Raw genomic sequence first — 12,064 nt, 5'->3', positions numbered from 1 at the left:
TCCAACCAACAGGCACCATTTTGGTCAGAAACAGCATCAGAAATAAAACATATCTGAAATAGCCCCATCCCATGGACATGAGCAGTAATGTATGGTACCTTGCAGAGGAACATCAAGGGTGACGTTTGTCCTCTCCTGCATTGAACTGCAAGCCATAGCTTTAGCATTCTTCCGTTCAGCCATAATCTGAATAAGATAGTGATAATGCAGCATTTTTTGAAAGATGTTGCAAAATAGTAACTCCAAGTATCAGTCTACTCCTATTAGAACTCTAATTTCCCAAATTAGCCAGAAACTACATGACTAAACAAGTTATTCTTCATAAATTACTTCAGCTTGCCCATGGCTTATTCACCATTCCTTATCTACATACTGAGCTTAAGAGCTGTTCAAGACTAGATGAAAGAAGAATGGAAGAGTTAAAAAACCAGCCATTTTTGTCAACAGAAAAATTGTGAGGAGTAATATTGCAAGAAACAAATGTTTAACACACAGAGAAGTATGTTCATTATTCATGTACCTCTCTGATCTATCCTCTGCTGCATGTCATTTTTTCTTCCATTTTTATGTTTCGTCTGACATTAAAAATTCCATGCAAAATGCAACACGTTCCTCTCCCACAATACTAACAAAAGAGGAAAACACTTCCAAACAATCACTTTGGATGATCATTCTCTACAAATACACATCTGAGGAGCGTCCCAGGGAAGTTAAGGGAGGTTTTCCAAAATATGAAATTGCGATCTGCTTCTTTAACACTAATGACTGTTGATAGTAATTAAGCTGTAGAGATGACTAGAGTTCCAGTGAATGACACTTAGTCTGAAGATACTTCTGGCTAATTTATCTTTTCATTTATCTTTGCTTTCTTCCCTTTTATTTATTTATTTATTTATTTATTGCTAGGTTTCATATTTTGGAAGTATTATCTTTTATGGGGACACATGGCAGTATTCCCACTTGAGGATGAAAAATGATACTTGCTAGCTTAGGGAGAAGCCCTGGCTCAGCAAAGAGGTCAAGTGTGTCAGATAGCAGATGCCAGGTGCTTTGCTGAATCAGGATTTCATCTACTGCTGAATTATAAGGAACAACTCTCTGCTCAACAGCACCATTCTCTTTTACTCTCTGTTACTATTAGCTGTAAATGTTCGGTCACTCTGTGATCCAGTATTGCCAGGAATTTCATGCCACAATTACATGACAGCTTTCCTGCCTTTCTGACTGCACAAGTCAGATACCCCCTGCATTTACTTGATGTTGTGCTTACTGGACAAAAGAAACTTTTGTAGAAATTGTTTTTCCCTGCTAGACTTGCTAGAAAAATCTGTGAGAGCTGAGTTGGAGGAGAAAGATGAGAGACAGCAAGTCCAGGCATCTCCAGTGAACCACTGCTGCAGTGATGCTGTGCAGCATCACCCAGAATGGCCCCTGCCACTCCCAGCCCCACCACCAGCTGGGGCAGCTCGTCAGCACATTCTTAAAAAGGTGAATGCAGCCTCAAATCCATAGCTCAGTAAAAGAAATAAAAACAGTTTCAAGCACTCTGGCTTAAGTATCTCCCTATAAAGCCTTTTAAACATTTTTTTCAGCTGTCAAGGATGTGCTGTCACAGCACTACAAGACATTGCTGTACTGAGGACACTCATGAACTGATCACGCAAGAAAATCAAAATTAATAACTAGGGAATGTTGGCAGATTAATGTAAAATGACTGAAGAGAACAGTTGTCTCCAGTGTCACAGACAGTGCTGCTACGGGAACGAAGATCCTTCTACTGTTAGTCAGCTTAGCTCTCCCCCTTCTCCCTGATTTATTTTAATTGGGCAGCATAACACTGGCAACTATTTTCATGCCTGTCCTGCTTGAAGCATACCATTCAAACAAGGTCTAATTTATTTACAAAGTTACACACCACCACTGATCATTAATTAAAAGAATGTGTTCTTTTTCCCTTTTCAACACACAACTTCTTTATTACACAAGATGACTCTCTGTATATATGCTTATCAATTAAATACAAGTATCACCATCCTCAAATCTAAATGCACATCCTTCCACTATTCCCATTCCTTTGTATCCTTTACAAACTCCCTGTCTCATTTCTGCTTGCCAGAGATACAAAGCTAACAGTGTGAGGTGGCTGACTGTGTGTATTATGCTCTGAGGCTCTCAGCAGGATTGTGTGGATGACTTTGCATCCACTTACCTTTGAGCAGATCTCGTGTAAACTTGTGGCGATGGCTTTTGCTGGCGTGTCACATCGAAACACATGACATTTCAGAATTCTGGTGTCTTTGTCTCTTGCCACATATGCAAAGTCTCTGCACAAACAAAATGAATTGACACATTAGAAGCAGTAATACCTGCAGTCATCTGTCCTTTACCATGTGTATGTTTCAGCTATTAGAGAATAAAACACATCTTAGACAATGCAGATCTTCAAATTTAATACATTGCACACCTATGAAAAAATACATAAGCGTTGATGAGTAATCTATATAATTAAACAGCTCATTACAGTTTCATAACAATTTATTGAACATAACACCCATAACTCCAAAAGCAATTGTAAATACACAGAAAAATACATACTTACTAAAGGCAAAGGAGAAAGATTTAGAGGATAAGATTAAAAACACATGCAGCTTTTAAATGCTGAAAAAAAATGAAAAATGGCAAATGGTGGTCTAGATAGAAAAAGAATGCATTTAGAAGGACTGTATAAGTGTTTAAAACATGCAGATAGTAATTAGAGATCTGGTTGTATAAGGGAGATGTGAACCTGCTGAGTTTTGCTCAAAGTAATTGGCCTAAATAAATGACCTTATTTTTTCAAAAGTTAAATAAGGATTCCCTATGAAAGAGATTTTCTACACTGTTCCAACTAGTCGCCTCAACAGAGTACAGTCTTCTAAAGTCAGTATGGTGCTTCCTCGTTCTCAGGCTGTTTAAGTGCTGATGTGCTTCTGAAGAAGTCAAAGCATGAGCACGGTGTAAAGAAAGCAACAGGGTTGACATGTTCCATTTAGATACTGAATTCAGGGCTGTCTCTGCTCCAAGAGCTCATCACTCTCCCTGTAGTGCTAATTTGCTTCATGACCCTCCTGGGATGGAGGCTAATTCACCCTTTCACAGAGGAGGAACCCGTAGCTGGTTCTATAGCACAGGAAAGCACGCCAGGATGCTGATGGCTGATGGAGAGCTGGACTTCCAGCCCCACACTGGAAGCAGGAGCACTACCCTGAAGTTCAGTACATTTCCTGTATTTAGTGTGGCAGCACTAGGTTTTGTCCATGATGAATCCTCTCAACAAAGAAGTGGCTGCCCCTTGCCTGGATGCTTACAGACAGGTTGGAGCTCTTCCTCTGCTTTGGTGTGCCTGTATGTGTGACACAGGCACCTACAAAGGGACAGTGCTGGAGTAACAACATAGGCATGTCTTAATCCAATGACTCATGACTTGTGGCAAACCCCACAGCAATAATCCCAGAAGAGGTTGTCTGTTAAGATGCCTGGACGTCTTCCAGCTCCAGCCCCACTCCCAGTACTTCAGCCACAATCTACAAGAGCCTTTCAGCACTTTCTTTCCTTTTGCTGCACTGCAAGTTCACCGAGACACTGAGCATCCTGGGGATAACTGAAGCATTTTTTCTACACAAGCAAAGCCTTGCTTTAGAAGGGCTCCTTCCTTCCTGAACACTTTGAAAATAAAATAGAGATTTCCATCTGGAATTGCATGCAAAACAAACATGCTGATTGTGATCTTAGGCACAGGCTAGCGAAGATGCACAAGCAAGCAACCTGCTGCATATACCTCATTGCTGGATCAAGGCCTGTTCTTTTGGAGTGACAATGGCTATTTATCACTATTTGGAAGCATTAACCTCAAATCGATAAAAGCCCTTCAAGGATGTGTAAATGAATGATTTACGGGTTCCTTTACAAGAAGAGTAGTTGTATACCCTGCATTGTTTTGCTGAATTGCTTGTGCTGTGCAGATCCCCATTCAAATAAATAGAAACCTGGAGCCCAAGGAACACTGTGAAACATCAGGATGAGATCGGGCCGTCACGATGTGACGGGCTGCACAGACAGCATAACTTGCACCACCTGGTAGCTTAAAAGCTATTAGCTAGAAACTTGTCATTAATAAAAATAAGATGGGACAAAGCAAGTATTGGAGGTTTGGATGATATATTACATTGCCAGCCAAATCCAAGTTCAAGCAGCCTATGAATGGCTGGTCTGACTTTTGCCTAGCAGTGAAATGACAGAGCTGGTAGGCAAAGCCTTCACACATGTCAGGAAGCACTCTGCACCACAGATGTCTTCATGCTCCTACTGCTTGCTCTGGCATTTGCCCAGGGATACCAGGAAATGCCTTCTTCACCCTGTGAAATCCTACTCAGGCACCATCAGCCTGAAGGAGCAGGAAAAGTAGCCCTTCACTGAGATGCTGTGTGTACCATGCAGCCAGGAGGCCTCAGCCTCAGACAGTGGAGTCTGTTCCTGCTGCTACAGTAAATATTCCTGAATTAACAGGACACGTGTATAAGCCAGGTTGTGTGAAATTACAGTGCAATTACAGCAGCAAATGAGACACCAGCTAGCACATCAATCTTGACTGCTGAAAGCTAATAAAGCCCGTGCAGTGGTGGTTGAGACACACGCACCAGTGCCTTACTTTAAATACCTGAACAGCTTGAACAAAGTATATCAGCTAATTACATATGGAAATTGTGAACATGCATAAACCTTTAGATGATCATCTGTAAGCCTGCTGAGGCAGAGAAGGGAATCCAAGCTCCTCAAAACCAATGGCAGTGTATCACACACAACCCTGCCAGCACCAGCTGTTTCCAAGTCATCAATCAAAATTAGCAAGCACATCATCCACTTCTGTTTTGACAGAGCACAAACAATACCACTGATTCCCTTAATTCCTGAAGTCACCTACCTGCCACGCTCTGAGAAGCACCTCAGGAGACAGGCTGGCAGCAGGGACCTGGTGCAGCCTGGTGTTGTGAAGCACAGGGAGAGCAGAGCTCTCTGGGAAGAAGGGCATGGCTTTGATCACTCTGTAGTAGCTGCTCCCAAAACCGTGGCTAACAGAATAAAACTCTGGAGCTACATTTCCTTACACAGGACCAGAAGGCAACAATTTATCTGTCCAAAGCCTTGAATACCAAGTAAGCCCCAAGACTGCTCTCTGATGCTTCTTCTACTTCAGATCCCTTCTGGGTCGCTTACTCTGTAAACCTTCATTCCACAGCAGCTCACTTGAAGCTGATTAACATTTAAGTGAGATTTATGGGCAACCAGTCCCTTCAATAATGAAGAAGTGCTGAGTAACGTGCTTGCAATAGAAATTTATGGAAAAGGGCAAATACCTCCTCACACCGTTCCCTTGCCTTTACTTCTTGCTAGGAAAACAAGAGAAAGAATAAACTGAGAAGCCTTTAAGAAATCCAGGGAAGGATACAAAGCTGCACAGAATGAACAGATCCCCATCTCATCCAGATGGAGTCTTCCCGTTCTCCGTGGGATGTGGGCACACGTGAAATTAGCAGGATTTAAACCACAGCTCCCAGTAAAATTCCCTTCATGTCAGTGGGGAGAGCAGCATGACGTTTAGTGGAAGAACAGTGTATTGCATCTCTATATTCTCTCAAGTTCACAGCACAAGCAGATTGTTTCTGTTGGTATGGCATTACAGAGAAGGGCCAGGATTTATTTTTTAACCATTTGCACATATAGTACCTTATCCACTAGTACATTTCAGGACATAGGAACTTGTTGTAAATTAGTAGCCTGGAAAAAGCCAGAAAACAGATAGAAAGTGCATTTTGTTGCACAAGCAGTTAAGACTGGCTCTGCTGAATAGTTTAAAATACAACGAGAGACATTTTAAAAAGCAATTAGAGAACCGCAAAGATAATGTAAGGTGCTAAGTGGAATGGAATTTCATTTTTATTTGCTCCTTTACCCTCCTTAATTGGCAAATGTCTACAGTAATTGACTAGAACTTAGATAGCCATACCTATTTAACACCTGGCTAGGCATCACTTAGCTGCTCAACCCTGGATGAATATAATCACACTAAATGTGATTTATGCTAATGCTGTTCTGTTTGAATAGCAGTCATGGCCATTTGCCACTATTAGGCTACAGTCCTAGGAGACATCCCAATTAAGTATGGCCTGAAAAAACATCACATTCTCCACTGCCTTTTCTTACTTTTCCAAAGGACTGTAGAATTGTATTAACCCTTATTAAAAAAAGAAAAAAAAAAAAAAAAAAAAAGCCTTGAATCTGGAAATAAAAAAATTTCTACTTTTACCAATGATAATTGAATTGCAGGTATTTAGAACAACTGTATTAAAATAATACATATGCAGGAAAACGTAAATTGCTTTGCAGATTTATGTACCACAAATTTTAACAAGAATCCTTGAAGAAGAAAATGATATCCTCTAGGCTCAGCTTAAAACTGATTCAAATTTACCTAAAAGTGCCTCCAGAAAATGACTGTTTCTATGTAACAGTGTGCACTGTATGTACATCTTGCTCCTGTGGGGTCAAAGAGCACACCCTGCTGGGCTGCAGTGAAACAGGCTCCTGAGCCCATAATCTTCAGATTTTGCTTTGCTTTACTGCAAACAGCTGCCCAGAGATTTGTGGAAAGGAAAGGAGAAAGGGGAGAGGGGAGGGTTGTGGAAAAAAAAGAGAAAGAAGAAAAAAGGGGGAGAGCAGCCGCCACAATGGCAGAGTGGGGTCAGGAGCCGTCTGGCAGGAGGCTGCCATTCAAACACAGTGGATAGACAACACAGTGTCCATGAGAGCAGAATAAATGAGCAGACAAGGACAAAAGCAAGGAAAGCGAGAGAGGTCATACGGGAAGAAAAGGGGATAAATTTTAACACCAACAAGCTCATTCTTTCAAGAGGCTTTTTCCAAGACACACGTATTCTAATGTCACAAATGGCAAGCAAGGTTAGGTGCAGGAAACCATGCAGCAAAGATACATTACAAAAATTTAAAGATCTTCTGGTAATTCTAAAAATGTACAAAAGCTTTGCAATTCTTTACTCCAACAGCTCCAGCTTGCAGAGCTCTTGCTGCCCAATTCCAACCCAGTATAGCAGGCAGGTCCACAAATACACATCCTGGTCATGAGTTTCTGGCCTAGGTAGTTAAGATCCTCTCTGAAGCAGACAGAGACTTCTAGGAGTCTTTTCTTATTTCAGTCCTCACAGAACTTTAAAAAAAAAAAAAAGCGTACCCTTGAAGCAATAAATCAGTTCTGCATTTATTAAATTCCCCTGAAAGGGCACTGGAACAATGTAGCTTGTTTTTCTAATTCATGCATAAAATGCATAGTGCAAATTATCCTCTGCTGAAAGGCTGAGTGTGCTTCATTTCTTGACAACGTCACTTGCTAGCTTTGTGCAATACTCAGAGGCTTTAATCTGGCAACCCTAAAACTCACAGCCTCCCGGTTACTCTTTGATGTCTTATCGTTGTCACAGCTCTGTGCACATCCAAGTTAGTTTGTTAAAACCTTCCGCAAACCAATATGTCCAAAACCCAGCCCTCTGGAGCCCAGCACTTCCAGGCTTGAAACTATTTGCACAATTTCCACTCCAGTTTCCTTCCAACATCCTGAACCTGACACAGCTGCAGAAGCCATTCCCCATGTACCAAGGCTGGCTGCCACCTCACTGTGCAGGGCAGGGGACATGCCTGCTGCCACTGCCTCTCCAGGCACAAGGATGCTACAAACCATGCCCCTTTTTAATACCAAGGTCTACATTCCACCCTTTCAAAGAAACACAGATCTACATGGCCACGTCACGAGTCAAGGTCTTGAGTTATGCCAAGGTATGACTTAATATCCACACTCTCCTGATCTATTCATCGTGTCAACAAAGTGCACCAACAAATACCACAGAGTTAAGATTTTTGTTCCATGCTAGTCTTCCTTGCTAGCCTCATCTCATGATCACATGGCTAAAATACTGTTTTAATGGACAAGACAAGGAAGAAGCCCATCACGTTTGTTGGGATCACCACCAAGACTGCCCTTGACAGTCCATCTCAAAGTGCTGGCAAGGCGCTGGCAAGAGGAAGGCCAGGGGCACAGGCCATCCCCAGTGGAGCACGGCTGCTGCTCAGCTGCTGGGCAGACACGGCAAGGCAACGAGAGGAGCAGCAACTTAGGCCTCAGCCCAGTTTTTACAAAAGCTTAAATGAAGACAGACCTTCAGCAACAGATCCTATGAAAACCAGCGGAGACACTGACCACTGACATTTTACTGCCACCAATTTTTCACGGTGAATTTTTTTCTGCTTAATTGCTTCACAACATTAATGAAATATGCATGGGCGGGAGGCTACCCTGCACAGCATGATTTTCAAGGAGAAAACACACAAATGAAGCTACTTGTCAAGTCCACTGCAGCTGCTGCTTCTACTTGGTAGCTTCACAGACTGCTGGTTTAACTCCTCAGGATGGCCAGTCTAGCACTCTGTGAATGCTAAATTTCCTAAAAATAGATGAACGTGTTATTATGCCTATGAACCTCTAAACAGCCTCTCTGCAGGAGATCCTGCAAATTTATTTTGACAAATTAGTATTTAGATATTTTTAACAACACTTCTATCTTCCAGATCTAATTGGTAGATGTAGGCTTTTGTTTATAGGGAATATTTGAAGATTTAATAAAGACATACATCAAGCTGAGCTCAAAGCACTACCACACATTTCAGTGAAGAAGAGAGCAGACTGCGCTAGAACAGTTAATCTCTCCACTGAGAATCTCTTTATCAGCAGTGCTCACTAGTTCTCCTTTGCTCTTTATTATGCAGACAGAGAACAAGCAATCATGCACAGACACTACCCACGAATCTGCTTGCAGCACACTTCTGCTAGTGTTAGTCTGGGAGGATCATCACTTCCTACATGCATGAAATCTACATTAGATTGCAAAGCCATAATGAAGGAAGTTCAAACATTTCCCTGGGCCAACTCTGCCTAAAGAACTGATTAAAAACCAGTCAAGCCTGGAAAGCATTCTCATTATATTCCACAAAGCAAACCTGAGCATCTGCTTGCATCTCTCAGCTACATTCTTTCCACGCAGTCCCAGCACCAACTCCTTACAATTTAGAAGAGCAAACAAAACCCGCGCCACATCCGTGAGACATGATTCCATGAGCAGGAGGCCCTGGCGTGGCTGCAGCCCTTGCGCTGCAGAGCGCGGGACTACAATGCCTCGCTGTGTGCGCTCCCACCAGCGGGAAGCGGTGTCAGGAATCCCAAAGGGTTCCTTTGTGCACCCAAACAAATCAAACGTGCTGGTGACAGTTTTTCATCTGACTCCAAGGACAAGTGACCAACCCAGCTGCATTCAAAAATCAAATGCCAAAAATTGGAAGTTAAATGTCAACATTTCCAACTGTTGCTAAAATTAGTTCTTAAAGTCCCCAGCAGGCAGTATAACTTTTTTTTCTTAAAGAAAAAATTATAATGAATTTTCCTTCATTTCAGAACACATAGAATGATAGTGTCTAAACTCAAACATCAGAAGTCAATATCAAAATCCACTGCATAGCATAAATTCAAATTGTTCTAGTACTTGAGGGCTTGAGATACAGAAAAAAAAAACACACAGTTCAACTTGACAATACTGTTAATAGCAAGCTGAAAAGGTGGCAGAGACATAAATGCACCTCATTGCAGTTAAGTTTCTGAATGACAGTATTCACAAGCAAACTGATATGAGCACTGTTTGGTGCATGCTGCAAAGATAAACACAAAGAATAATGGGAAAATGAAAATCATTTACCTCTCTCTGAATCCACGAAAGCATGAAGAAAGAGAAAGAGCAAGTTAGAAAACACTCACACAGACAGAGCTCCAGCAAAAGATGAGACAGAGTAGCTGAAATGTGCTGTACATTTAATATTCATTATTTGTTTGTAGCACAGTGTATCTAGGTGTCCTGCAACTATTTGCCTTCAGTGCTTATTTTGGTTGAATCCCGTTGCTCTCAAGCTTGTATTTTTGGCAACATGCAATGAAGCCAACAAGCATCAGCTGAGTTTATCGAGGCAGGACAGACATATCAGCACTGGGAGGTAATCGAGCTTAAAATATCACACACAGAAAAGGGAAGTAGTAAGCGGTAAGCATAAATGGATACACAAAATGCATGAATCCTCCTTCCAAAATGACACTACTTAAAGCACACAAACAAACAAGGCAAAGAGAAAACAAACAAATAATTCTTCAGACCATGAACACTTTACGTTGTTTAAATTGAAGGAGTATACAGATCTGCATGAGTTTTCTGAATGCCTTTTCCACGAGCTCAGGCTCTGAATTCACTTGTGCTGCTACATGCACTGCAGAAGTCACAGCCTGGGTGACCTCCTCATGAAGACACTGAGTTGATATGAAAAGTACAAAATCCCTGGGCACCCTCATCCCTGAAGCACTGCAGCAAACTCAAACTCTCTGTACACCCTTTTCCTGAAGGACAGGGATAGACTCCTCTGCTTGGGGGGGCTGCTGCCCCTTGGCTGGGACACAGCTCCCCACCAGCTGGCCTTGCTTCAGGTGGGGCAAAGGAAAGCACAGGACCACTCGTGTGGAGGTGTCAGTTAAAGACAGTATGTGGTTTCGCATGACACTTCCACAAAGGGGTAATTGCACTGGGAAACTAGATAGGCTGCTGCCTGCTTCTCCCCAACCCTCCCTGAAAGCATGACAGCACTTCACGCACATGGCAGTGCTGTCCCTATGGAGGTAAACACCATTCTCAAGAGGAGAGCTACTTTCCACAACTTTTAGTGTAAGACACGTGCTGAGGAGCCATCTGCTGCAAAGCATATCTCTGCATCCAACCCTCCAACAGGTCCTTGCAAACAGTATCCTCTACTCCCCTTTCTCCCCATGCACTACAGAACTCAGCTCTTGTAAGAGCTCACCTCTAGTGACCACCTGAGCATCATTCAGGCACAGTACACAAACCTGTGGGATCCTACATCATCCAACTTAGCTCTGATTGAGAAAAAAGTAGTGAAGCAGAAAAATCACCCTTCCTACTTAAGGGCAGGACTAAAGATGGCATGCTGAAAGAAAGGGAACTGACTCCTGTTAGACATGTGACTTCAATGAGTTTGTGAAGCTTACAGAAATGGATCTGTTGCTTAGAAATGGCTTAATGAGTAGATTCAGAATAAAAGCAGGCTTTCTAAGTCAGGTTTTAACTAAATGTGCATATGGTTAGATAATGCACCCATTCACTGTGGGAGCAGAAGCTGTGCATGGATGCATACGTATACAGTTAAGGGTTTAATTGCCAGCTCCATGAGCCTTTTGCAAAACGGTGGCACTTAAATAACGTTTAAAGGAAATGTTGGATTGTATTTTTAAAACACACTTTTTCAACACACAAAAAAACATGTCACAGCCAGGAGCTTGAAACTTCAGGCTTAAGAGAAGCATGTGTCTACTTCAGCAATGACATTTGAGAAGAGCTACTGACAGTATCTACGCAAAGGAGACCTCTACGGACCTCTAGAAATCCCATTTTTTACACCTGGAAAATATAAAACTGTGAAGTATGGAGTTCTACTAAGATTTCATATTCACACCTTAGAAACATAGTGCACACACATACACATACCCCTTAAATTGTTGTAGATCAAAAATAAAGCATTCAGTAAATACGAATATTCAAGCACAGTTAATCCTGTTGTCATATTTGCCTAGAGAACAAATTCACATTTTACTGAGATATTTGCCCTTTTAGTACCTAGATTGTAAAGGAAAAACAAACACATTAAATCCCCTTTCAATACCCCGAAACAAAATTAGTAAGCTTGGCAGATACAGTGCATGACATTAAGAACTGCTGAAGCTCTAGATGTTATGATTCTTATCCTCCCTCATTTAACCTTACTTCCATTAAGTTATGCATTTATGTCACAAGAGTAAACATAGGTGGCCAATAGAAATTAACAACCTTGGCAAAAGGATTCTGGTTTTATTAAT

The 12,064-nt window shown here is 41.8% G+C and overlaps 1 protein-coding gene across 16 annotated transcripts in view; it reads right to left on the bottom strand.

Moving 5' to 3' along the window:
- The window catches only part of APBB2 (amyloid beta precursor protein binding family B member 2), a 149,306-nt gene that overhangs the window by 4,987 nt on the left and 132,255 nt on the right, over nucleotides 1-12,064 (bottom strand). For 14 of the 16 annotated variants that reach the window (XM_048941313.1, XM_048941312.1, XM_048941317.1 and 11 more), the window contains 2 exons: nucleotides 2,210-2,324; nucleotides 99-186 (listed from right to left, as the gene is read on the bottom strand). In XM_048941313.1, the coding sequence (XP_048797270.1) occupies nucleotides 99-186; nucleotides 2,210-2,324 (203 nt within the window). Of the gene's footprint in view, nucleotides 1-98; nucleotides 187-2,209; nucleotides 2,325-9,102; nucleotides 9,334-9,851; nucleotides 10,102-12,064 lie in introns of those variants that run through there. The other 2 variants (XM_048941320.1, XM_048941319.1) reach the window with 2 other exon arrangements.

This window comes from Lagopus muta, chromosome 4, assembly GCF_023343835.1.
Source record: "Lagopus muta isolate bLagMut1 chromosome 4, bLagMut1 primary, whole genome shotgun sequence".
Taxonomy (NCBI): Eukaryota; Metazoa; Chordata; class Aves; order Galliformes; family Phasianidae; genus Lagopus; species Lagopus muta.
This window is presented reverse-complemented; position numbering and strand designations above follow the sequence as displayed.